General features: G+C 39.5%; 1 protein-coding gene and 1 long non-coding RNA gene across 4 annotated transcripts in view; one reads left to right on the top strand and one right to left on the bottom strand.

The window, feature by feature from the left end:
* mocos (molybdenum cofactor sulfurase) overlaps positions 1-27,662 on the top strand; it is a 122,510-nt gene that overhangs the window by 82,963 nt on the left and 11,885 nt on the right. For all 3 annotated transcript variants that reach the window (XM_072253532.1, XM_072253531.1, XM_072253533.1), the window contains exons 9-12: positions 15,208-15,370; positions 21,755-21,842; positions 24,903-25,024; positions 27,115-27,226. In XM_072253532.1, the coding sequence (XP_072109633.1) occupies positions 15,208-15,370; positions 21,755-21,842; positions 24,903-25,024; positions 27,115-27,226 (485 nt within the window). The remainder of the gene's footprint in view (positions 1-15,207; positions 15,371-21,754; positions 21,843-24,902; positions 25,025-27,114; positions 27,227-27,662) is intronic.
* Positions 20,359-27,662, bottom strand: part of LOC140195357 (uncharacterized) — a 48,659-nt gene continuing 41,355 nt past the window's right edge. Inside the window, exons 2-3 of the long non-coding RNA XR_011885433.1 lie at positions 21,362-21,463; positions 20,359-20,893 (exon numbers count right to left, since the gene is read on the bottom strand). This is a non-coding gene — a long non-coding RNA (uncharacterized lncRNA). The remainder of the gene's footprint in view (positions 20,894-21,361; positions 21,464-27,662) is intronic.

Here is a 27,662-nt window from a genome sequence, read left to right as displayed (position 1 = left end):
TTCGTCTTGCTTTGCCACATAATACCACAGGTTCTAGTGTGGTGTGAAATAGTTCAATCCGTTTAGTCTACTATGGTGAAACACAAGTGGTGTCGCTGGTAGAGTTGCTGCTGAATCCCTTCAGCCATTCTGGTTCAATACTGCCCTCAATGTATGTCCCAAAGATATGTGCAAGTTGATAGGTTAATTGGCCTCTGTAAATTGGGAGTGAATGGGAGAAGATGGTGAGATTATGAGGGGAATATACTGTACTATAGGAAACAATTATAAACAAGTATGTGATCCTACCTATCTTTTTCCTGAACAACTTTATCAGTCCTTTCACCTCTTGATTATCTCAGTTTGTGATAATTCACGATACATTTTAAATGTTAGCAAACACATCCACTGTTTCATAGAATAGTTGCAGCACAAAGTCAGCTATTGAGTCTGTTCAGGACCATTGGGCTCAGATGATGACTTGCATGGCATTATATGTAGCAGATGTAATGAAAGCAGTTTCTGATGGTCACCCAGATTTGAACTGGATGCTCTGCATTTTCTCAGTTAAGGTCTCTTACCTATTTTTGAGCACAGCTCTAGATCCAAATCCACCAGTGTTATACAGTACATGTTGAATAAATTAATGTCAGGATATTCAGTATATTTCACCATATTACAGAATGTCTAAAAGGCATGTCAAAAGGAAAAGGACAAATATATTAATTGAAGGTCAAAAATACTGCAGATGTTGCAAATCTGAAATAAAAATGGAAATTGTTGGAAACACTGAAAAAGAGATATTGTCGAGTGCAGGCATTTCCAGTGACTGGCAGTAATTGTTCTATATGTTGATAGTGGTCTGAACCATAGAGTCTTTCTCATCACCTGTTGGATGTGGTACAAGCTGCTGTATCTCCTCTGATTGCATAGCTCTCCTCTGCCCTTAGGTAGAACTGTGGTAACAAGCTGATCAGAGGCTACAGGCCAGCCGGTATGCTTGTACGACTGAAGAGGGATGAAAGCTCATCAGCTCCCCCAACATTCAAAAAGTGATGAGAGAGACTGCAGGACATGGACTCTCTATCGGCGTGTATAGAAGGTGGTTTCAGCACCTAGCCAAGGAGCAGCTGTGTTGTGCTGCGTGCCATGCTGCTCACCCAACCCATTCAGTGCCAGCTGTCACAGGCTGTTTCTGCATGCCCACCTGTGGGTCAATGCTGAGCAAGGGCTGGCTGAGAACAGGAATTTGTGTTCGGTTCACAGCACACTGACCCTTGGAGCAGCAGTCTGTACCAGGACAGCAGCCACAGTTTGAATGGACATCTTCCTTAAAGTTCAGGGAGCAGATATGGTGAGTCTTTGGCTTAGAGCAGCAAGAATATGATCATCAACTGTGCTCTGCATGGCAGTGCAAAGTGTGGTACTGGTTTTGTAATGCCCTGGGTAAGATTTTTAATGCTATGCTGTGAGATTTTTATTTTAGCAGTTTTCTGTAAAGCCATGTGTCCGGCTTGTAAAAGTGTTTTGGCTTTGACTAAAGACAAGGAGACATGTTGACCAAAGTAAGAATGTTGTGTCAGCCAATCAGAACTGTCTGGGTACAAGTGCTTTGTGTGATGTAGGATTCCAAGAAGGGAAGCTCTACCTGTGGTTGATGATAGGGTTTCAGTGCCGTGAGTACAGTGATACATTCAGCTGCTACAGAAATAATCCCAATATTTATGTGCACATTTAGACTGATTTAACTGTAATGGACCCTTTTATCTTTCTCTTCTTTTCCTGTTAACTAACAAAGTTGAAAAATTGGTAATTATGCTTTCTGTATAGTTTTATGCTAATGTATGAATTTTCATTTCTTTGGTGACCGATAATTGTGTGTGATCAATAATTACACAGCATTCACTAAAATCAATGCTCCTTAATTGGAACATTCCAACTTTCCTGATTGGCTGAACCCCAAATCATACCGACTCTAGGTGTATATTGTTTATTGAAGGTGGCCTTCTCACTGCTGAGTCACATGGTTGTTAGCAGTGTTCACTAATGAGCCAAGTTTTGTATACAAACCCCAGTGAGAGGGTTACATTTGTGGGGGCTTGCCTGGGTTTCAGATGCTGTGTGAATGCTGTTTAAGGATTGATTAAGTGGTTTATTTGTGTGTTTAAGCAGTGTTTAAACTAGTGTTTGTGGAAAGTAGGGTGCATTGTAATTAAGGTACTTTATTATAGATGCCGCAGGGATTAAGGTTTGGTGCAATTCAAAGAGGATATCCATATGCGATGCTTATGTTCTGAGCAGGGTGGATATTAGAATTTCCAATGAACTGCTACTTCAAGTGCTGAGTTCGATAAGAGTATTAAGGAAAATAATGCTGATTGAGTGGCATTTTGATCAATCAGCTGGTAAGGATGTCATGTTAGTCCAGGCTACCAGTGACGTGACTGAAGTTGCATTGTCCAATAAGATAGCAGAACCTGGAGAGGTGAGGCTATGGGCAATTCACTCTTTTAGATAAGGGGTGAATGTAGCTGAAGGTGAAGATTATAAAGACAAATTGTATATAGCTAAGGATGAAGACGCTAAAGACAAGTTGTTCTCGTTTCTGTGGAATCAGGGAGAGGAGCTGTCTGATCTGAAAGGCCTAATGAGCCCTTCAGCAGTTGATTTAAATTCTGAACTGGTTTCGAATAAATCCAAAATGTACCTGCAGAAAGCCAAGGTTATCATAGGCCAAGAGTGTTCTCTGGGGTCAAGCCCACTCCTGATGGGAAAGAAGAATCTGAGGCTTGGGCTGAACAGGCATCTCAGTATCTGGATGAGTGGCAGTGCTCAGATAATATGAGAAAACAGAGACTGGTAGAGAGTTAAAAAGGTCCAGATGCTGAGATTGTGAGGTCCTTAAGGGCAGAAAACCCGTCGATCACATCTGTGAATTACGTGCAAACATTACAAAATGTTTTTGACATGACAGGCAGCCCAGATGATCTTGTGATGAAGTTCAGGCACACCTTCCAGGAGGAAGGAGAGAAGCTGTCTGCCTATCTTTTCAGGTTGGAGGAACAGCTACATTGCTTGTAAAGGGGCCATTCATCTAGTTGAGATATATCAATTAAGGATGGAACAAGTTGTGAAGGGCGCACTGTCACGCGACATGATTGCTTTATGCATTCGAATGTCTCATGAAACACGTTTCCCTCCCTCATTTGTTGAGCTGCTCAGAGAAATAAAAGAGGAGGAAAATGTGGTAGAGCGGGAGGCCTCCACTAGTCAATTGAAATCCTCAGTAGTAGCCTCTGATGCCAAGCAAGTGGGGATTTTGCAAGATGAAGTGAAAAACTTGCAAGCCGAGGTATCTTGGTTGATGTCAACCAGCGCTGCCACTAAGCGTAACAAGTCTAATAGGAAACCTGACCCATCTGTAGGATATGCAAAGCAGAAGGACACTGCTGAAAGAGGTCTTTTGATGAGGGAAGCGACTGGTATTTTCTGTTACAGAGAGGATGGACACTTCAAGTGGGAGTGGGAAAGACAGGAAAAACTTGAGAAAGTAACCCAGCTTAAACAAAAAAGGTAGTTGGGAAACTTTGGAGGGATCCAGTGAGGGAACAGCCTGGCATCTCAGAGAGAACATATTCCAGTCAGTGTATCAAGGGAAATACTAAAGTGCAAAACCCTCTTATTGAAGGTTTAGTAGGACCAAGCTCAGATGTATCCTTATGGATTGAGGGTATTTATGTTTGAGCTATACTTGAAACGGATTCTCAAGTTACTTAACTTTACAGAAACTTTTACAACTGAGCAACACACACAAAATGCTGGGGGAACTCAGCAGGCCAGGCAGCATCTAGAAAAAGAGTACAGTTGACATTTCGGGCTGAAACCCTTCAGCAGGACTGGAGAAAGAAAGCTGAGAAGTAAACTTAAAAGGTGGGGGGGGCAAGAGAGAGAGAAATACAGGGTGATAAGTGAAATCTGAAGGGGGAGGGGATGAAATAAAGAGCTGGTAAGTAAATTAGTAAAAGAGATGGAAGGCCATGGAAGAAAGAAATAGGGGGAGGAGCACCAGGGGGAGGCGATGGGCAGGCAAGGAGATAACATGAGAGAGGGATAAGGGGATGGGAAATGGTGAAGGAGAGGGGTATTGGGGGGCATTACTGGAAGTTGGAGAAATCAATGTTCATGCCATCAGATTGGAGGCTACCCAATAGAATATAGGTGCTGTTCCTCCAACCCAAGTGTGGCCTCATCACGACAGTGGAGGAAACCATGGATAGATATATGGGAATGGGAAGTGGAGTTAAAATGGGTGGCCACTGGGAGATCCTGCTTTTTCAGGCGGAAGGCAAAGTGGTCTCCAAATCTACATCGGGTCTCACCGATACACAGGAGGCCACGTCGGGAGCACTAGACACAGTATATGACCCCAACAGACTTACAGGTGAAGTGTCGCCTCACCTGGAAAGACTGTTTAGGGCCCTGAATGGTAGTGAGGGAGGAGGTGTAGGGGCAGGTGTAGCATTTGTTCTGCTTGCAAGGATATGCTTGGTGGTGGGATCCCGTTGGAGATGGTGGAAGTTTCAGAGGATTATGTGCTGGACGCCGAGGCTGGTGGGGTGATGGGTGAGGACAAGAGAAACCCTATCCCTGGTAGGGTGGTGGGAGGATGAGGTAAGAGCAGAGATGCGTGAAATGGCAGACAAGCAGTTGAGGGCAGCATTGATGGTGGAGGAAGGGAAGTCACTTTCTTTGAAAAAGGAGGACATCTCCTTCGTTCTGAAATGAAAAGCCTCATCCTGAGAGCAGATGTGGAATTGAGAGAAGGGAACGGTGTTTTTACGTGAACTTTGAGCCTGGGATTGGATCAGGTGTAAACTTAATTGAACTGGATAGGGTTCCTGTTTCTGAATTATACGAACAGCATTGAATTTTATTCAATCCAATTTGGTGTTAGCTTTATCAGAGCATTATTGTTATTGACTTTTTTGAGTTCTCTAACTCACCTTGATGATTTATTCTCCTCTCCATTCAATCAAACTGACGGTGTTAATTCAGTGGCTGAACACAATTTGAATATCAGTTGAGTGGTAACTCCACTACAAACATTTCAATCATCTACTGAATAGACCAACTGGACTGAATTTCTGTGGGGTCTCTACCAAACAAAATCTATGAATGGAATGTCCATCAGAATTTGGAGAGATAGTATCAGCAGGAATTGAGAGATGGTACTATAACCATATAACAATTACAGCACGGAAACAGGCCATCTCGGCCCTTCTAGTCCGTGCCGAACTCCTACTCTCACCTAGTCCCACCGACCTGCACTCGGTCCGTAACCCTCCATTCCCTTCCTGTCCATATAGCTATCCAATTCAACTTTAAACGACAACATCGAACCTGCCTCAACCACTTCTGCTGGAAGCTCGTTCCACACAGCCACCACTCTCTGAGTAAAGAAGTTCCCCCTCATGTTACCCCTAAACTTTTGTCCTTTAACTCTCAACTCATGTCCTCTTGTTTGAATCTCCCCCACTCTCAATGGAAAAAGCCTATCCACGTCAACTGTATCTATCCCCATCATAATTTTAAACACCTCTATCAAGTCCCTCCTCAACCTTCTACGCTCCAAAGAATAAAGACCTAACTTGTTCAACCTTTCTCTGTAACTTAGGAGATGAAACCCAGGCAACATTTTAGTAAACCTCCTCTGTACGCTCTCAGTTTTATTGACATCTTTCCTATAATTCGGTATACAAATTTAATTCCTGCCTCGATCAACAAGTGGATGGGTCAAATTCCCACAGAAGTATCTCCATGTAAAGAACCAAGTCCTTGAAAAATAAGATTTCGTTCAAATTAGATGTGATTTCTGTTCTTTCTTATTTTCTCTCAAATATGTGCTGGTGATTTGGCTTTGTGAATCAGAGGATGTGTGAAGCTCTTTCGCATATATTTTGATCTGACACTTTCAATTTGGACACTTATCTAAAAAGCTCATTTTTAAATATTTGCTTTGAAGTTGTTTCTGAAATGCAACAGGCATAAAATAATTCCATTTAAAAACAGCATAGAAGTCAGTGAGCATAAAAAGTTAGCATGGAAATCTCAAACAGATTCATCTGAATGTCCAGAATAACTCTTGCTGTCTGGAAAGAAATGTGGAAGACAATGACACATGTTTGCTGCTTAATTACTTAGTGCCACAGAAGTGAGTACATTTCAAAATATCTCAATCTGGCGGTTCACAGCTTCACATATCAGGGTGAAATCCTTTAATACTTTAATACCTTCCCATAATTAATGATTTACAACTTTCAGTACTTTGACTTAGAAATAAAGCAGTTAGTTGAAAAGTTTATGGCAGCCAACTTTTAATGAATTATTTATGATTAAGTTATGTCTATATTCGTGATGGACATTTGTTTTTAACCATAAGCAATTTTTCTCCGTTACAAAGTGAAGGATATCTTCCTTGGTTTGCTATTATATTACCAAACTATCTGCAAGTACTGTTGGAACTTACTGCATTAGCGCTGTATTTCCAAAGCGGTTATAAGTCAGTAAAAGCCCCTTTCAACTGACTTGGAGTACAGAAATAGCACATTTTATGTTAGTCAAGATCACCTGCTCAGCTCCTCACACTCAGGCAAACTTAATTGCAAGCCGGTGAAAAAATCACCTGGAACACCAGGATGACCTGCAGAATACTGAAACAACTTGATTTTACATGTTTTATGCGCTTAAGTGTTGTAATCAACAAGAATAGAGTGGCAGACTTTAATCAGGCTAACATGAAGGACTCTCTGCCTAACTACTGACAACACATCAACTGCAACGCTGGAGATTCAACTCACTTGACTACTGCATTACTACCATCAAGAACCATACTATTCCATCCCTCGCCTTCAGTTTGGTAAATTTGTCCACCTGACTGCTGCTTCTGCCTATTAACAGACGGATGCTGAAAAGCATGGCACTGGTGGAGAGGACACCAAAGAGCTGGACAAAAGAAGCAGAGGAGAGAATTTGGGATTGTTTCAAGTCGGTGGACTGGACCACCATCAAGGCTTTGTCAGTAGACGTAAATGAATATACAACAGTCATCACCAGCTTTTTAAGGACACGTATGGACAAGTGTGTATCTACAATTACACTCTTGAGTCTTCCTCAGCCAGAAGCCCAGAATAAACAGGAAACTTATAATCTGTTGGGGGCTAGTTCTGTGGCAATTTGCACTGGTGATTCAGAGTCTTATAAGAAGTCTAGATTTGACCTCCAGAAGACTATTGCGAGTGCACAGAGGCAGCTTTGGACTAAGCTGGAATCACAATTGAATGGTCAACAGTGATAGCAGAGCTTGCGTAATATAACTTCCTGCAAAGAGAGATCAGATGCATTATTGGCATGACTCATCACTCATGGATGAGTTCAATGCCTGTTAGGCATGCTTTGATAAGGAGTGACGACGATTAATTTCATTCTCTGAGGCAAGCCTCTGGACACACTTCAAAATGGTGAATCCTTGAAAGAGGTCTGGTCCAAACGGTATACCTGGCTGAAGACTAAAGATCTATGTGGACCAATGGCCAGAGTATTTACGGAATATTCAACCTCTTGCGTGTGTTGTCTAATGCTCCCACTTGCTTCAAAAAGCCTCAATTGTACCAGTGCAGGAGAAGAGTATGGTGATCTTCCTCAATGACTACCTCAAGGTATTGTATATATTGACCATAATGAAATACTTCAAGGTTGGTTATGGCATGAATCAGTTTCTGACTCAGAAATGACCTGGATCCACTCCAATTTGCCTATTACCAAAAGGTCAGAAGCAGATCTCTCTGACTTGTCACTCTGTTCTGGAACACAGAAACTCGTACGTCAGACTGTTGTTGTATATTCATTGACTGCGGCTTGGCTTTCAACACAATCATCCCATCCAAACTCATCATCATGTCTCAAGACTTGGGCTTCTGTACCTGCCTCTGCAGTTGGCTCAAGTTCCTCATCACCAGACTTCAATCTTGCTGATCTCACTACAAGTGCACCTTAAGACTACGTGCTTAGTCCCCTGCTCTACGCCCTGCAGACACATGACTGTGTGGCTACTAACTGCAGCTCGAAAGCCATCTTCAAATTTGCTGATGACACTACTGTTGTTGGACGAATCACAGGTAACGATGAGTCAGCTTACCAGAATGAGAGAGGACACCTCGTTGCGTGGTGTCCTAAAAGATCCTCTCTGATTCAATGACAGCAAAACTAAAGAGCTGATGGTTGACTTCAGGAAGGGGAAGGAGGGTGAACTTGCTCCAGTCTACATTGGGGATTCAGCAGTGGAGAGAGTCAGCAACTTTAAATTCCTGAGGCCGGAAACAGCGCAATGATAGAAAAAGCATGCTAATGTCTTAAGAGGTTAAGGAGGCTTGGTTTGTCACTGAACGCTCTTAACAAACTTCTACAGACATCCCATTGGAAGTATTCTGATTGGTTGCATCTTGGTTTGGTACAACAATTCAAATGCACAGGAACACAAGAAGCTGCAGAGAGTGGTGGACCCTGCCCAATGCGTCACAGACTCTCCTCACCGTTGTGGAAGTGCCACCTCAAGAAGACTTCATCTGATACTCACTATCCGGGCCATGCCAACTTTTTGCAGCTATTATTGTGCAGAAGGTACAGAAGCCGGAAGTCCCACACCATCGGATTTAAGAACAGCTACTTCCCTTCAACCATGCAGTTCTTGAGGCGACCGGCAAAGCGCTAATCAATACAGTTCAGCAACACAGTGATCACTTTGATCATTTTGCAATCAAGTAGTCTTTTGTTTTAATTGCATTCCTTGTAAAAATTGCAAATAATTTATGCTTAATTTGCTTTTTTTTGTGAATGCTGCTTTTTAAATGATATGTGCCTGTGATGCTGCAGCAAGTAAGGTTTTCATTGTACTTGTGCAGATGACTATAAACTCAACTTAGAGCTCGACTTTCATCCTATGAGGATGTGGGTGGTCCCAAATTTTGTGGATTTGTTTAGAACATACATATAACAGTAAAACACAGGAACAGGCCTTTCGGCCCACTATGTTGTGCCAAACCAATTAAATTTGTAATTAAATGGCTAACTAGCTTCCTTTGCCTGCACAATATTAATATTCTTCCATTTTCCTCACATTCCTGTGTCTAAAAGTCTCTAATGTTACTGCCTCCACCACCACCCCAAGCAGTGCATTCAGGCAGCCACTACTCTGTATTTAAAAAAGATGTTAAAAAAAATCTTACCCCCTCACTTGTCTTTTGAAATTAAATCCTCTCACCTTAAATGCATGCCCTCTGGTATTAGACATTTCAACCCTTGGCAAAAGGTATTATCTGTCTGCTCTAGCTATGCCTCCCAAAATCTTTTAAACCTCCATCAGACTCCCCTCGGCTTCCACAGGTCCAGAGAAAACGCAAGTTTGTCCAACCTCTCATTACGTCACATGCCTTCTAATCCAGGCAACATCCAGGTAAACCTCTTTTGCACCCTCTCTAGAGCCTCAACATCCTTCCTATAATGGGGAAACCAGAACTGTATGCAATATTCCTAATGCAGCCTAGTTAGAGTTTTATAAAGGTGCTATGTAACTTCCTGACTTTTGAACTCATTGCCTCAACTAATAAAGAAAAGCATGCCATATACTTTCATAACCACCCTACAAACCTGTGTAGCCACTTTAAGGGAGCTATGAACTTGGACCAAGATCCCCCTGCTCATCAACACTGTTAAGGATCTTGTCGTTAGCAGTGTACTACCTCTTTGCATTTGACCTACCAAAGTGTAAAAATTCACATTTGACTCTCAACCCATATCTGCAACTGATCGACATCATAAAACAAGGGAGCAGAATTAGACCATTTGGCTCATCGAGTGCTCCACCATTCCATCATGGCTGATTTATTATCACTCTCAACTTCGCCTCCTGCCTTCTTCTTGTAACCTTTGATGCCCTGATTAATCAAAAACCTGTCAACGTCTGCTTTAAACATACTCAATGACTTGCCCTCCACAGCCATTCATGGGAAGTAATTCCATAGATTCACCATCCTCTGACTAAAGAAGTTTCTCCTTGTCTGTGTTCTGAATGGACATCACTCTATTCGGAGATGGTGCCCTCTGGTCTTAGACTCATCTGCTATCGGAAATATCCTCTCCACATCCATTCTATCTAGGCCTTTCAATATTTGATACATGTCAATGAGATTTCTCTGTTCTTCTCAACTCCAGTGAGTATCTATATCCCTTTGTTTTCTTTGCCAGTCTTCCATGCTATCTACAACACTAGCAATGTTCGTATTATTTGCAAAGTTACTAACCCACTCACCTACATTTCCATCCAGGTCATGTATATACATCACAAACAGCAGAGGTCCCAGTACAGATCTCTGTGGAACACCACTAATCACAGACCTCCAGCTAGAATTAAGTCCCTTTGACCACTACCCTCTGTCTTCTATGGACAGTGTCTGAGTCCAAGTGGCTAATTCACCATGGATCCTATGCATCTTGATCTTCTGGATGAGCCTCCAATGAGGGACCTTGTCAAACGCCTTACTAAAATCCTTGTAAATAACATCCACAGCTCTACCTTTATCAATCATCCTTACCCACATAGGCATGCTGGCTGTCCCTAATTAGGCCAGTGCTTTCTATATGCTCATAAATCCAATCCCTAAGAATTCTCTCCAGTAACTTGCCTACTATGACATGAGACTAACCAGTCTCTAGTTTCCAGGATTATTCCTTGTTCCCTTCTTAAATAATGGAACAACTTTAGCTGTTCACTGGTCTTCTAGGACCTTCCCTGTGGCTAGACAGGGCACAAAGATAGTGGTCAAGGCTCCAGCAATCTCATCTCTTCTTTCGATAACATATATCCCATCAGGCCCTGGGGACTTATCCACCTTAATGCTCTTTAAGAGACCCAACACTACCTCCTCCTTTGCCTCAAAGTGCCCTAGCATGTTACTATGCTCAGCACTGATTTCCTTATCCTCCATATCCTTTTTCTCTTATAAGTACTGATGTGAAGTGTTCATTAAGGACCTCATCCACATCCTCCACATCCAAGCAAATGTTCCCCTCTTTATCCTTGGGTTATCCTCTTGCTCTTGATATATGCATAGATTGCCTTTGGATTTTTTAAAATCATACTTGCCAAGGACTTTTCATGGCCCTCCTGACTTTCCTAATTCCCTTCTTGAGTTCTTTTCTAGCTTCTATATAATCCCCAGGGGCTCTGTTTGATTCCAGCTTCCTAAACTTTATATACTTTTCATACATCATGCTACAGCATTCAAGGTTCTCTTACTTTGCCATCCCTGTCCTTCCTTTTGGGTGTAACATACCCGTCCTGTACTCTGTGCAATTGATCTTTAAACACTTCCAAATGTCAAATGTGGACTTGCCCAAAAACAGCTGTTCCTAATTAACTTTCTCTAGTTCCTACCTCATGCTCTTGCATTTTGCCTTGCTCCAAATTAATACACCCACAAGGTCCATACTTAGCTTTATCTATACTTGTATTTATGTGTGTTCTGTTCACCTTTGACTTCCTTGTAATTGTTCCTTGCAGGTTAAAAAGAGAAAAATAATATATGGCACCAAAGAGACAACAAAATTATTAAATTATCAGAGAAAAGAAACTAATATGCTTTGTATCCTTTAGGGAAGGAAATATGCCATTCTTATTTAGTCTGGTTCATCTGTGATTGGCTCTGTAATGTTTCTCAAGTACCCCAGTAATGAACAAATTAGACAGCATTGACTATATCTTAAGAATTATTTTTTGAACAACAGCTGTTGGGGTCATTCCTCAGGAATTAAAAGTTCATCATCATCAGGTGCCATGCCCAGGTTGAGCTTTGACTGCCATGGCCCACACACTCCTGTTTCGGGTCAAGTGGATCAATTCATTGGTATTCATTTCCAGTTCTCTGGCTGCTGTCTCCATCATCATTTGTCTTTGCCTTCCTCTTGCTTTCTTCCCTTCAATCTTTCCCATAATTACCATGCATTCTAACTCCTCTTTCCTAATCACATGGCCAATGAAGTTAGGTTGCCGTTTCATGATCTCATACATTATTTCTCTTTTTGTGTTTGCTCTGTTCATGACATCCTCATTAGATATTTGTTTTGTCCATGATATTCTTTGCATCATCCTCAAAAACTACATCTCTGCTGCTTCAATTTGTTTCCTCATGTTACTAGATATTGTCCAACATTCTGAGCTATATAACATAACTGGATAAATGTATCATTTCAGTACTCTGAGGCGGTTTGTCATGCCTAGTTTAGTATTGGTCAGTATGCTCTTCATTCTCGTAAAGGTGTCTTTTGCCATCCTTATTCTTCTTTTGATGTCCAAGTCGCACCTGCCATCTGATGTCACCCAGCTTCCTAAGTAGCAAAAGTTCTGTACTTGTTTTATGTCTTCCCCATTTATTCTCAGCCTGCAGATAGGATTCTCCTTCTTTTTGGATATCACCATATATTCTGTCTTTTTGCAATTGATAGACCCATTTTTGCACTTTCTTCAACAATTATATCAATTAAGTTTTGTAGTCCTTCCACCGTACTTGCAATTACAAACCCCATTTCCAGAAAAGTTGGGATATTTTCCAAAATGCAATAAAAACAAAAATCTGTGATATGTTAATACACGTGAATCTTTATTTAATTGACAAAAGTAAAAAGAAAAGATTTTCAATAGTTTTACCAAATTGTATTTTGTAAACATACACAAATTTAGAATTTGATGGCTGCAACACACTCAACAAAAGTTGGGACAGAGGCATGTTTACCATTGTGTTACATTACCTGTCCTTTTAATAACACTTTTTAATCGTTTTGGAACTGAGGATACTAATTCTAGTAGATTTGCAATTGGAAATTTTGTCCATTCTTGCTTGATATAAGACTTCAGCTGCTCGACAGTCCGTGGTTTCCGTTGTCTGATTCTCCTCTTCATGATGCGCCACATATTTTCAATAGGAGATAGATCTGGACTGGCAACAGGCCAGTCAAGCACACGCATTCTGTGTCTACAAAGCCACGCTGTTGCAGCCTGTGCAGAATGTGGTGTGGCATTGTCCTGCTGAAATAAGCATAGACGTCCTGGGAAGAGATGTCGCCTTGATGGCAACTTATGTCTCTCTAAAATCCTAATATACGCCTCAGAGTCAATGGTACCTTCACATACATGCAACTCACCCATGCCGATGCACCCCCATACCATCACAGATGCTGGCTTTTGCACCTTTCGCTGATAACAATCTGGATGGTCGTTTTCATCTTTGGCACGGAGAACTTGATGCCCGTTTTTTCCGAAAACTAGCTGAAATGTGGACTTATCTGACCACAGCACAATAGTCTTTATATAAGTCTATATAAGTCCACAGTCTTTCGGTCCATCTGAGATGAGCTCGGGCCCAGAGAACTCGCCGGCGTTTCTGCATAGAGTTGATGTATGGCTTCCTCCTTGTGTAATACAGTTTCAAGTTGCATTTCTGGATGCAGCGACGGGCAGTGTTGAGTGACAATGGTTTTCCGAAGTACTTCCGAGCCCAGGTGGCTATAATTGTCACAGTAGCATGAAGGTTTCTTAGGCAGTGCCGCCTGAGGGCTCAAAGATCATGTGCATTCAACAGTGGTTTCCGACCTTGCCCTTTACGCACTGAGATGTCTCTGAATTCTCTGAATCTTTTCACAATATTATGTACTGTAGATGTTGAAAGACCTAAACTCTCTGTAATCTTGCGTTGAGAAATGTTCCTTTTGAACTGACTAACAATTCTCTCACGAATTTTGGCACAAAGGGGTGAGCCACCACCCATCCTTGCTTGCAAAGACTGAGCCTTTGATGGACACTACTTTTATACCCAGTCATGATACCTCACCTGCTACCAATTAGCCTGCTTAATGTGGAGTCTTCCAAACCGGTGTTACTTGAATATTCTGTGCACTTTTCAATCTTATTTTAACTCTGTCCCAACTTTTGTTAAGTGTGTTGCAGCCATCAAATCCTAAATTTGTGTATATTTACAAAATACAATTAAGTTGGTCAGTAAAACTATTGAAAATCTTCTCTTTGTACTTCTGTCAGTTAAATAAAGGTTCACATGAATTAACATATCACAGATTTTTGTTTTTATTGCATTTTGGAAAATATCCCAACTTTTCTGGAAATGAGGTTTGTAATACAGTGTCATCTGCATATCTGAAATTATTGATGTTTTCACCGCCAGCTTTGATTCCCAAGATGACTCTTATTTTTTGTAATATTGTTTCACTGTACACATTAAATCAATCGGGAGAAAACACAACCTTGTCTAATGCTTCTCTTGATTTTCGTAAACTGACTCATTTCTCCATCTATTCTTACAGCGGCAGTTTGTTCCCAGTACAGATTTCTGATCAGGCGGAGCTCTTTCCAATCTAGATCTAGAGTTTTCTGTAATATTTCAAATAACTTACTGTGCTTAACTTTATCAAATGCTTTTGTGTAGTCTATGAAACAAACAAATCTTTTTGCACTTGAGTAGCTCGTTCTGATATTATCCTTAACATCAATATTGTGTTTCTTGTACCTTTTTCTTTCACAAAACCACATTGTTCTTTGCCTATTTCAGCTTGTATCTTACTTTTAGCTCTTGTCATCAAAATTCTCAGAAGTATCTTGGTGATATGACTCATTAAACTTATGGTCCTATGTAATTCATATTCTATTGCTCCAGGTTTGTTAGGAAGAGTGATAAATACTGATTTTTTTCATCTCTTCTGGTATTATTCCAGTCTCATAAATGTCATTGATTAAATCAGTAAGTTTTTCAATTCTGTAATCTTCAAGGATGATATTTGTTCTATTACTAATTCATCAGGACTTGCTGCCTTTCCTTTCTTCATCTTATTTATTGCATTACGAACTTCAGATTTTAAAATACTTGGACCTTCAATGTTCTTCTTAAATTCTGGTTTTTCGCCTCGATCGTTTTCAAACAATTCCTGAATATACTTAGTCCATCTCTTCATAATCTCATCTTTTTCCATGATAATTAAATAGTATTCCATTTTATACTGTGTAAATAAATCATATATAATTGATGCTGCTTCCATGACTTCATGCAGTTCTAACAGCACATAACATCCAACCATACTGCACCATTTTGGATCTTTTTGCTTGTTTTACAGGTTAAGAAGTGGCCTATTGGAAAACATGGGCTACTGTATGACCGTGTCTGGATGATTGCCAACCACAATGGTATCTGTCTTAATCAAAAGCAGGAACCCAGGCTTTGTTTGATTCATCCATTCCTGGACCTGGAACAAGGAATCATGACCATCAGTGCAGAAGGTTAGCAACGATAACATTTCTTGAAATTTTTAATCTTTATTGTTGTGAAAAGCCTGTTCAAATACTGGAAACTTTTTCTGTTTCCTTCAGATTTTTTCTTCAAATTAACTCATTTAAGTTGGTGTGTGTGGGGGGTGGGGGGGAGAAGAGCATAATACTTTTTCCACTTAGGGTTATTACTGAATGAGGAACTTAGTCATTGGTGATATGAGATGGACCTTGCAAGGAATGTTAAGGAAAATCTTAAGAGGTTCTATAGCTATTTTAACAGTAAAAATGATGGCTGGGGAGAGAATAGGTCCTCTTAGGGTCATCAATGTCCTGAGCCACAAAAGCTGGATTCAGAATTGGCCCAGAGGTAAAAACCAGAGGATGGTGGTTGAAGATTGTTACTCAGCGTGGAAGCTAGTAAGAGACTGATGGGGGATTAGCTTGATTTGTCAAGTACATTGAAACATACAGTGAATTGCATTGTTTTACATCAAATCAAATCAGTAATTGAATTGACTTTATTACTTACATCCTTCAGATACATGAGGAGTAAAAATCTTTATGTTGCATCTCCGTTCAAATGTGCAATGTGTTGGACAGCCCATAAGTGTCACCATGCTTCCGGCACCAACCTAGTATGCCCACAACTCACTAACCCTAACCATATGTATTTGGAATGAGGGAGGAAACTGGAGGACCTGGAGGAAAGCCATATATTCACAAGGAGAATGTGCAAACTTCTTATAGAGATGGGACTCGAACCCTGATGTAGCGCTGTAAAGTGATGCGCTAATGACTACGCTACCATGTCTCTTTGGTTGCAGGAGTCGGAGTTGAGACCCTTCTTGTTATTTATATAAATATTTTGAATGTTAATACAAAGACCTTTTTTCGTAAGTTTGTGGATGACTCAAAACTAGGGGACATTATTGATGGTGAAGGTTATTGTAGGTTGCAGGGGGATCTTGATCAGTTAGGGAAGTGGGCCAAGGAGTGGCCTGGGTGTTAAGTGATGCATTTTGGAAAGTGAACCCAGCATAGGACTTAGTTGGTCAGTAGGGAGTGTAATGGAACAGAGGGACTTAGGAATACAAGTGCATAGTTTATTGAAGTGACATCATAGGTAGACAGGATTTGAAATTAGGAATATTATGCTGCAATCCTACAAGCCATTGGTGAGGCTGCACTTGGAGTTCTATGTACAGGTTACGTCATACTGTTGTAGGAAAAATGTATTTAAACTGGAAAGAGGGCAATAAAGATCTACAAGAATTTTGCCAGGACAAGAGGGAAAGGTTTCCTTGGAATATGGGAAATTGAGGGGTGACCTTACTGAAATACTTAAAATTATGAGAGGCATTGGTAACAGTCTTTTCTCCAGGATAGGACAGACCATTTTTTTCTTTCCTATACAGTTTTAATGTACATCTATAGTTAAAGCATCTTGACATTGCACACTTTAGTTCTATTAATGAGTTTCATTATGGACACAATTTTTGTTTTTTTTTTCCTGAGTCCCACGGAAGGACCAGGATATATTATTGGTGTATGTGTTCGTAAAGGATTTGGACTACTTTTTAAAAAAAATACATCAAATTGTAACTAGGTGAGGATTTACAGCTGACTACAATTTTGCATTCAACAGATCATTCGCCATGATTTTTACCGCCTTCAAGGATATTCCAATTGCAGAATCATCTTAACCTTGCCTCTTCTCTCAGCATTTCACAGGGATTATCCCCTTTGGGACTCTTCTGGTCCATTCTTCTGTTCCCACCAACCACTCCCTTCTAATGGCACTTTCCCTGCATTTGTCCTTTCCTCTTCATTTCCCATCTCCCAGGGACCCAGACAATTTTCTAATCCAGTGTACAGCATCCAGTGTCACAGTGTGGTTTCTGTACATTGGAGAAACCAAAGAGAGATTGAATGACTGTTTTGCAGAGCACCTGTGTTAATTCTGCAAGGGCAATCCTGAACTCTAGATTTACCTATCGTAGGTATCTCTCCTCCCCTATTCTCTCCGTAGTTTAACCAAGTTCTCGTTCTGAGTTCCAATGAAGGATCTTCAATCTGAAATGTTAATTCTGTTTCTCTTCACAAAGATGCAGCTGACCTGCTGAGTATTTCCTGCATTTTCTGTTTTTATTTTAGATTTCTAGCATCTACAGTTGCATTTTACTAAAGTGCATGGCCATGCATTTTCCAACATTGTTTTGCATTAGTAGAATGGGCAAGAAAGTAGAAAATGAAATACATTCTTGAAATATGCATGGTTATGCACTTTGTTAGAAGAAGTAAATGAACAGACTATTTTCTAAATGGAGATAAAATCCAAAACTCTGAGATGCAAAGGGACTTGGAAGTCCTTGTGCAGAGCACCCTATAGGTTAACTTGCAGGTTGAGTTGGTGGTGAGGAAGGCAAATGCAATGTTAGCATTCATTTCAAGAGGGCTAGAATATCAGAGTAGGGATGTGATGCTGAGACTTTATAAGGCACTGGTGAGACCTCACCTTGAGTATTAACAGATCCTCATCTAAGAAAAGATGTGCTGGCATTGGAGAGGGTTCAGAGGGGATTCACAAGGATGATTCCAAGAATGAAAGGGTTATCATATGAGGAACGTTTGTCCCTGGGCCTGTACTCGCTGGTATTTAGAAGGATGAAAGGGGATCTGTTTGAAACCTTTCGAATGTTGAAAGGCCTAGACAGAGTAGATGTGGAAAGGATGTTTCCCATGGTGGCGGAGTCTAGGACAGGAGGGCACAGCCTCACGATAGAGGGGCATCCATTTAAAACAGATGCAGAGAAATTGAATGGCAGGGCAGACTCGATGGCCAAATGGCCTAATTCTGCTCCTATGTCTTATGGTCTTATTTTTGTTTTCATTTACATATTTGTGAGTTGGCTCCTAGTCCTTTTGATGTCACTTTCACATTAGCCAGATTGATACTTCAAGAAGAAAGGTTTATGAAGCTGTCCAGAGAGATAAATGGGTTCTGGTTATTGTCATTCTGTTGGCCACTGGACTTATGGCCTAAATGCCCACCTGTCCTAGTATTTGTTGGTATTCTAGAGATTATGGGAAAGGGATATCTAACAGTAGCAAGTTGTCAATAGTAGCGTTCCACCAGCAGTGAGATTGACAACACTGTTCGGTACAGAAACCTGTTTTAGTTTGATGCTTTGCTTTCAGCATAATTATTCCAATATAGCAATCCTTTCTAAATATTCATACTCTGTTGTTGGCTTGTCTGTATCATTTATTTAGAGAGAAATGTTTATTTCAATTTATTTCTTTGTCTTTTTTTTTGAACAACGTCTTGCCACTTTACTGTCTTTTATTCTACCCAAGTGGTTTTGTTCTATTTATTTTCCTAATGCATAGTTTTTATTCTCTGACGGAGTCTGCACTTAAACTGCCACTGCCTGTTTGCCTGTTCTTTTCAGATTCTGTCTGATGTTTCTAATGTCTTTTAACCTTTCACGTTTTCAGCATCTATGGCATTTTACAATTTTCCCCACCAAAATAAAACTGACGGGCATAGGTTGGGAGAGAAGTGCATTTCCTTGCAAAGTAACGATTCTGTGATCTGTTAAAAATTATGTGTTCCAAAGTAATTTACTTCCTCGAACCACTGAACGAAGCATTCTTTCTTAGCCAACTTCTATTAAAAGCTGCAAAGAACAATGAGAACTTCCAGGGTTAGCAGCTGCTAATTACTCATTGTCAATCACCAGCAGAATAATTAGCAGCAGAGTACAGATATGTTTTTAAACAGAATTCCACTTTTGCATGAGCACACCAAACAAAACAGCCAGGAGCAATGGGTGTGGAATGAATTACAGATACACAGCCAAAGTGTTGAAACTAAACGTCTTCCATGAGGTAAAAGTTAGATCTGGAAACAGCTATAATATTTCTACTGATACATTGGACAGTAAGTCCATAGTTAAGCACACAGTCAAAACAAAAGTTTATTCAGGGTATTGTGAAGTATGGCAGAAAATACAGGAGATTAGGTAGTTTCTAAGATACAAAAACCACCCTGTCTGGCATCAACATTCCACGGTCAAAATCACCTAGATCACATTTCTTTCCCATTCTGATGTTTGGTCCGAACAACAACTGAACCTTCAAAAGTTCAAAGGTACAATTTAATGTCAGAGAAATGTATACAATATACATTCTGAAATGCTTTTTCTTCGCAACCATCCACGAAAACAGGAGTGCCCCAAAGAATGAACAACAGTTAAATGTTAGAACACCAAAGTCCCCCCCCCAGCTCCCCTCTTTTACGCGTAAGTGGCAGCAAGCAACGACTCTCCCCCCCCCCCCACCGGCAAAAAAATGCATCAGCACCACCACCAAGCACAAGTGTGAGCAAAGCAATAGCAAAGACGCAGATATGCATTTACCCCAAAGACTTCACATTTCACCCAGTATTCGACATACTACAGGCTCTCTCTCTCTCTCTCTCCCTAATATGGGAAAAAGAGGTGTCCCCCATCTCATGCCGGAGGGGAGACATAATCAGCATGTAACTCCAGGTCAGGATCTTCAAAAGAATCCTGAAAGGGAAAAATAGAGATATTAAAGATGGAAAGAGAGCTATTTCCATAGATGCAAGCAAAGGAGTCGCTGTTAGGCACCATTAACCCTCCTAAGCTCCGCCTTTTGACTATGTTTACAAACAAGAGAAAATTTGCAGATGCTGGATATCCAAGAAACACACAAAATGCTGAAGGAACTCAGCAAGCCAGGCAGGATCTAGGAAAAGAGTACAAAACCCTTTAGCAGGACTATGTCTACATACTTTTATGTCTCAACAGGTACATTTAATGTCAGAGAAATGTATACAATATATATCCGGAAATTCTTTTTCTTCGCGAACATCTAGGAAAATAGAGGAGTGCCCCAAAGAATGAATGACATTTAAATATTAGAACCCCGAAGTCCCCTCCCCAGCTCCCCCTTCACCCACACATAAGCAGCAGCAAAGCAACACACCCCTTCCCCACCAGCAAAAAAGCTTCCACTGAGCACTCCAGCGTGCAGCGAAGCATCAATAAAGACACAGACTTGCAGTACCCCAAAGACTACTCATTCACCCGGTATTCGACATACCACAGGCTCTCTCTCTCTCCCTAATAAGGGAAAAAGAGGTGTCCCTGTTTCATAGCAGGAAGGGAGACATAACCAAACAACTTTCCAATTTATGGTGTTAAAAGTCTGTTGTGTCACTTTTTCCGAGCTTTGTGCCCAAAGATCTTGGGTCTCCGGGCACACAGCCAGCAGCCAGCTCGCTGCTTTCGATCTTCCGTGTACTTCCACAACACACCAGGCAGCAGCACCGACCTTGAATCTGCCCATCTCCAGAGCCACAAAAATCCGGCACCCTAAAGGTGCGCTAATCTTCCAGGCTGCATCCTTGGCATATCGAAAAGTGACCGATCATACAGCCCCGACAGTGGGTCCCATTTCCACAAAGTCAGTGTGTAACTCCAGTTCAGGGTCTTCAAAAGAACCCTGAAAAGGAATAAAATAGATATTAAAGATATATAGAACTGTTTCCGAAGATGCAAGCAAAGGAGTCACTGTTAGACGCTATCATCCGAAGCTCTGCTTGTGTATTGTATTGCTGTCACATGATTGGCTGATTAGATATTTGCTTTAATGAGCAGGTGTACCTAATAAAGTGGCCATGGTGTTTGATTCATTAAATTCAGATTTTTTCCAGGCATTGCAGTGACTCTCGTTGCCTCTAAACGCAACAATCTGTATTGAATTTGAATAACTAAGGTACTTCCTGCATTTGAGAACTCCTACAGTGTAACAACGTCTGGAAGTTCCTACATGATGCAGGTATTGCAGGTAAAAAATTTCAGCTGCCCAACTATGATTTAAGAAACTTTTTATGACTCTAATCCTAAAGGTACATTTGATATTAAAATGTAACCCTAATTCCATTAGCCCTATTTTTACAACCTTACTTACCCATTTCCAGCTGTCATTAATCTTTGTAAATTTAATCCTGTACAAACTTGATGTGCAATGTATCAGCAGATATTCAGTAGCCGGACAGCAGTCTGGCAGCATCTACAGGGAGAGAAGCAGACAGTGAATGAATGTTCATTATAGCCTCTCATCAGCATATTTTGATTAAAGGTCTTCAACCTGTAAACACAAACTTCATTTCACTCTGTGGATGCTGCCTGACCTGCTATGTACTCCAGCATTTTAAGTTTTCATTTCCAGTGTCTGCATATTTTTCTGTAATGAAGAATGTAGCTGGCCAAGACATCATCTTGAGATAATGCCAAAAGTGGCTTTGGAAGGACTGTGAAGTACATCTTTATCATTAATGGTTAATGTGCTTCACTTCTTCAGGAATGGATCCTATAACAGTTCCTTTGGAAGAAGAAGCTGGAGAAAAATGTGCACTTCAGTTCTGTCAAACTAAAGTCTGTGGAGACCGGTGAGTAGCCAAGACAAACCTGCACAATCTAGAATGTAGGTATCATAAGTCAGATTTGTACTGTTTGCAATTGAGAACAGAACTCGGATGATCTCGGTCAATGGGGCAAGCTGGACTACCATTGACTTACTTGATTAGCACATTGGACATTGAGTGTGAACATGTTGTTCCAATCTCTTTACATTTCCAAAACTGACATTAAAGAATTATAACTTGAAATGATTTTGAGGATGAAATTGTGACTTTAATGAAAACAGGAAATGCTTTTTGATACATATTTAATATCCTCCCAATGAAATTGATGAGCAAAGTGTAGGAATTTCCCTAATTTTTAGTTGAAAAGGAAATTTTGCACCAGGAAATTATTGCTGGCCATATCTTGGAGAATTGTAATTTTAGTCCTTAATTGTAATGATAATGATATTAGATATGGAAGGAAATTATTCTGAAGGAATTGTATACCTTTTGACTTTTAGATCTGATATGTATCAGCAATGATATATTGAATGGGCACAAATTTTCAGGACTAAAGTTTGTGATAGGTTCTTTTATTTCTATTTATGTAGATTTGGTCATGATGTTAAAAAGAAGTTGCTTGATGGAACTTAAAACTAAATAATGCAAGATAATTGTATGGTTCGTTGGGTTATGTGGCAGATGCAGCTTATGAAAACAAGTGTGAATTAGGGCATTTTGGAAATGAAAAATGAATAGAAGAGTGACCAAGCAACACACATCAAAGTTGCTGGTGAACACAGCAGGCCAGGCAGCATCTCTAGGAAGAGGTACAGTCGACGTTTCAGGCCGAGACCCTTTGTCAGGACTAACCAGCAACTTTGATGTGTGTTGCTTGAATTTCCAGCATCTGCAGAATTCCTGTTGTTAGAAGAGTGACCAAGATGCTTTACAAAATGTGGGGTAACAGAGAGTTAATGGTATGGATATATAAAAGTGAAAAGACAAGAAAGCAGAAGCAAAATAAACAGAAATTTGGAATTTTAATGTAGGTTTCATTGAGTTCAATATCAAGAAATTGATTCGTGAGAATACATTTTGTCACTGTGAAACTTTTAACAATATTGGACCGTTTTTGGGAGGAAAAGAAACTTTCTTAAATAATAGACCCAGTTTCAAAGAGTGGAAAGTAATGAATGTTAGATAAATTAAACCCATGCTGCCACCCTCTGACAGAAAGAATATACAAAATAAATTTGTGGTCACAAGGCATCAGGAAGGACACCTAAAGGGAGTTACTTTCAATGTGTGTACAAATTGACTTAATTGTACTCAAATTTCAATTGTTCTTTTATATGCACTGCTTTATTTCCCGACCTAGCATTGAGAGCCAGAGTAAGTTTTACAAATCTAAAATATGAACAAAGGACCGTCATACCAAATCCCTGCTTATTTTGAATACAATATACATTTTCAATAAAAAAACTCTTTTTTACCAACCATACTTTTATTTATGAGGATAGTTTGCAAAGCATTTGACAGAGATGTTTAAATGATGAAATGATGTTTGGAGCTAACCAGATAGAAACAGACATTTTGCAAATCCAAAACATTGGTAATAAATCTGTAAGATAACAGGGGACACTTTTTTTTATATAGAGAGGTTAATGAAACTATAGAATATCCTGCAGAGGATATATGAGGTAGAGAACAGCACCATGGCAAATTTTAAAATAAGTTTACCAAATGGTTTAAAGAGTACAAAGCGATATGGCAACAGGGCCATATCGCTTGTTAAAATTTAAAACTATTTGATACAGCTTGAAGAGTGAATACTTTGTTTCTGTTGCTATTTTGATTTTGATCAGGGCAGCCTGCAGATAACGAATGACACAGCACTAGATTGATCTGAACTAAATATGCCTGGTCTCTTTTGATTTTGTGTTTTATATTCTCCTTTGTCACTCGTTGTTTTGCCGTTTGTGCGATTTGGTTTTTTTTTGCCTGTTGGGGGACAGGTTTGATGTTTTAACTTTGAACTGGTCCATCACTTCTTTGTTTCGTGGCTGTTTGTGGGGAAGACAAACCTCAGGGTTATACATACTGCATATATTGATAATAAATGTACTTTGAACTTAATGCCTATAAATCCCTCTTCTTTTAATTTTAGATGTATATGATGCTTGCAATTTTGTTATAATTTTCTGCCCTGAGTGTGTAGCATGGGTATGGAGTTGCACATAGACTAAGTCTCAGTTTTCTTGAAGGATATAAGTATTGAAGTTTTAAAATAATACTCAACATTTGTTGTTGTTCCTCCCTATGCCTTGTCGCATATCGGGTGGCAACCTTGCCATTTCTTATAAAGCCGAGTTGCTAGCTTGACGTTCAACCTAGCATGGATGAAAAGCGTGCAAGGAGCTGGCCAGATTTGAACCCCAGACCACTTGCCTGGTCTGGTGCGATGCTACTTCACCACTGACCGGCGAACTCAGTAGTGGGTAGTCAGTTTATCTGATGCCAGTGTGCACTTTTCCAAATTTACTGAATGAAACCTTCCCAATTTGCTTTCATGAGATTTAAATTTTACACTCTGACCCGTCTGTGGTTCCCACACTGGCCTCATCAACAACTTCAGAACCCACAAAACTTGATTGTTGTCCTCAATCCTTTTCAGCTAAGAGACAATTGCTGAAGAAAAATTGTATCCAATACTGAAGTCCAGTAGAAAGGAATCAGACGTTTATTACGAGAAGCACCTTGCTTTGATTCTATAGTTTCATTTTTAGGAAAAAGCAGGGATGATGTAAGACAAGGTCCTATTACAGCTTCTTTGTGAAATTTTGGTGTAATTTCTGTTGTCTGAGTAAGGCTTTGCTCTCAACGACAGAAAATGAGGCAGAAAGGATAAGGATATAAAAGATGGTAGCAGAAAGGTATGCAATATTTTAGCTATTCTAAGAGATTATATAGCATATGGATGGGTGGGAAGAATATCTGTTGTAATGCGTAAGGAATCAATTGTACGAACAGTCAGAATAGGCAGTAAGGGTTTTTTGTACATTCATTTACTTATGAAATTAATACCATATATTTTCATTGCAGAGTAAAAGGATTAAACTGTGGAGAAAAAGTTGCAGAATGGATTTCCACATTTCTTGGAAGGCAAAGTTATCTGTTTAGACAGAGTTCTGATTTTCAAAGAGTGATGAAGAAACATAAACAAGGTATCAAATGTTTATAAAAAAGAGACACTTGAAGAAAAATTGTCAAATGCCGGTCCAGTTTACAGTTTTTGCACATCGCTTGATTGCTGGGTTGAAAGGAATTAGAGCTTTAATTAAGAGAAGCACTTGGCTTTGATTCGTTAGTTTCATTTAAAACATTTAACTAATTTTAAGTAATTAAATATTAAACATTCCAACTGTTTAAAAAGTAAAAGCTTTCTAAGGGGTGGGTGAAAAATTTATTTGAGACTTGATTTAATAAGCAGGCAGATCCAATCAAATTACTGGATTCTCATGCAGTTTTAACTATGATTCTCTTTTGTAGTTGAGTATTGATTTGGCTGGTCCAATTGAGTTTCTGGTCAAGGATAGTGGAGGAGTCATCAATAATAAGTATCAGGAGTAGATTTGTAGAGTCTTTTGTAATAAATGGGTATTGCTTGGGATTTTGGCATTGTGAATATTACTTGCCACAATAGCCCATGCCTGAATGTTCTCCTTTATGTTTTTGCATACAGGCGTAGACTTCTTCATTTGTTGAAGGGTTGTAAATGGAATTGAATGTTATGCAAAGATCAGTGAACTCTGACCTTATGATGGAAAGAAGGTCATTGATGGAGTTGCTGAAGGACTTTGGGCCCAAGACACTGTCCTGAGGAATTCCTGCAATGATCTCCTTAAGTTATGATTATTGACCTCCATTAATCACAACTCTTTGTGTGACATAGAACTCTACCCATTGAAATATCTTCCTCTTAATATTCATCCACTTAGTTTTACTAGGGCCGATGGTAATATGCTTGGTCAAATTCTGCCTCATTGTCGAAAGCATTCGCTCTCCCCTCACTTCTGGAATTTAGCTCTTTGGTTCATGTTAGGACAGAGATTATGATTAGATCCAGAAGTGAGCAATCATGGAAGAGAAAACCAGCTGATCCAGAGCTTACATATTAAGGAAATTTGCCCTTTAAAACTTAGACAAAATATCTTAATTTTATCAAAATACTAATCTTCAGATAAAATGACAAATGCAGAAAAAAAAATGCTGAAATTGCTCTTCACTTCACCTTGAAGAGTTCATTTTTCATGTTTCTAAACCCACTGCTGAACATCAAATATCAATGATTGCATTCAAAGAACAGGAGTTATCAATATTTCTCCCACAGTCAGTGCCATGAATGAGGCAGGCTGCTTTGTTTATTCGTTGTTTGGATGTCAATACCTCAAAAAGGTGGTTGCATTTCCTTGCCTAACATTTCACTACATTTTAAAAGGCATTTGTGTGATTAGTTCTGACGTATTTTTAAATAATGTATATATTTTAAAATATTATTAATTACAGGGTAGTTTTCTTTATTCTTTAAGAGATTTTTTTAAAGTACTGATTTGTGACAATTAGTACACTTCCGAAGTATCTTACTGACTTTTGGGATTCGGGACTTGAAGAGTAGGTATATGAGAGCACTTTTTCTTTATCTTCCTTGTACTAAGGCTGTGAAGAAGATGGGGCCTATGCCTTAAGATGTATTTAGTATATTCATTTGCTTTTGTAGTGTTATGTAATCATAAAACCTTCATCAAAAGAAAGCTGTTAGTGTCCTTTCCAATGGAGAGAATTTAACAAAATGTAAATGAACACCACCACTATAATCAGCATGGCACCACTTAAAATATTTTGTCTTGATTTTCAATCAGTTGAATGTTATCCCACTACATTTATTACCAGTTGGATAATAGGGTAAGATACAAATTTTCACAAAAGAAATTAAACAGGTTGTTGGAAACAAGAATGGAAGTGTTCAAATATTGAAAATATTCTAAATTATCTGACTGCTCTTACCTGATTGTACATAACAGAAAGTGGAGCATAAAAGTTGTACATAACAGAAAGTGGAGCATTAAAGTTCTGCTTAAAGTTTTCAAACTTTAAAAAGTGGACAAGAACAAAAGTTTTGAGAAACAAAAAAACATTGCTTTCTAATTACTATACTTTTAAATCAAAAAGAGATAATTTGTTCAAAGGTGTCTATGAAGATTTAAATACTGCTCAGAGATATCTTTAAATATAGAATGATATCATTAATTTTCAGTTCAAGGTCAATCTTTGACCCAGTCACCTTCTCTCTCATTGGTGAATGAAGCACAGTATCTTCTCGTAAACAGAGCAAGCATTCTGCACCTGAAGGAGCAGATATTACAAAGGTAGGATTTATCTTATTTCCCTTCTTATAGATAGTAATGATTCACTGAGCAGCATGAAAACAATAATAAACTGCAGATCTGAAATTAAAAACTAAAAGTGTTTGAACACTTAGTTGTGGTAGGAGAAACACAGTTAATATTTCAGGTCAAAGACCTATCATTAGAATTAATATGACTATGTTGCCAAAAGACAGCAATAATTGCCAGTGTTTAATGAAAAAACTCTTCAGCCATTAAAAACTGTATTTGTCCTCTGCTATTTCAGTATGCAATCCATTTGTAATAAGTATCTGGACATAACTTTTGGAAGCATGTTTACATTTGCAACTAGTGCTGCTATTAAAGTACCATGGAAACTAATGGAAGTCTCAAGATAAAGCCTTCTGAAAATCAAAATCAAATGCATCAGTGTACATCCCAAAACCTGGGCGAGTTC

Source organism: Mobula birostris, chromosome 3 (assembly GCF_030028105.1).
Source record: "Mobula birostris isolate sMobBir1 chromosome 3, sMobBir1.hap1, whole genome shotgun sequence".
Classification (NCBI taxonomy): Eukaryota; Metazoa; Chordata; class Chondrichthyes; order Myliobatiformes; family Myliobatidae; genus Mobula; species Mobula birostris.
Note: the sequence above shows the minus strand (reverse complement) of the source record. Positions and strands in the feature narration are given on the sequence as shown.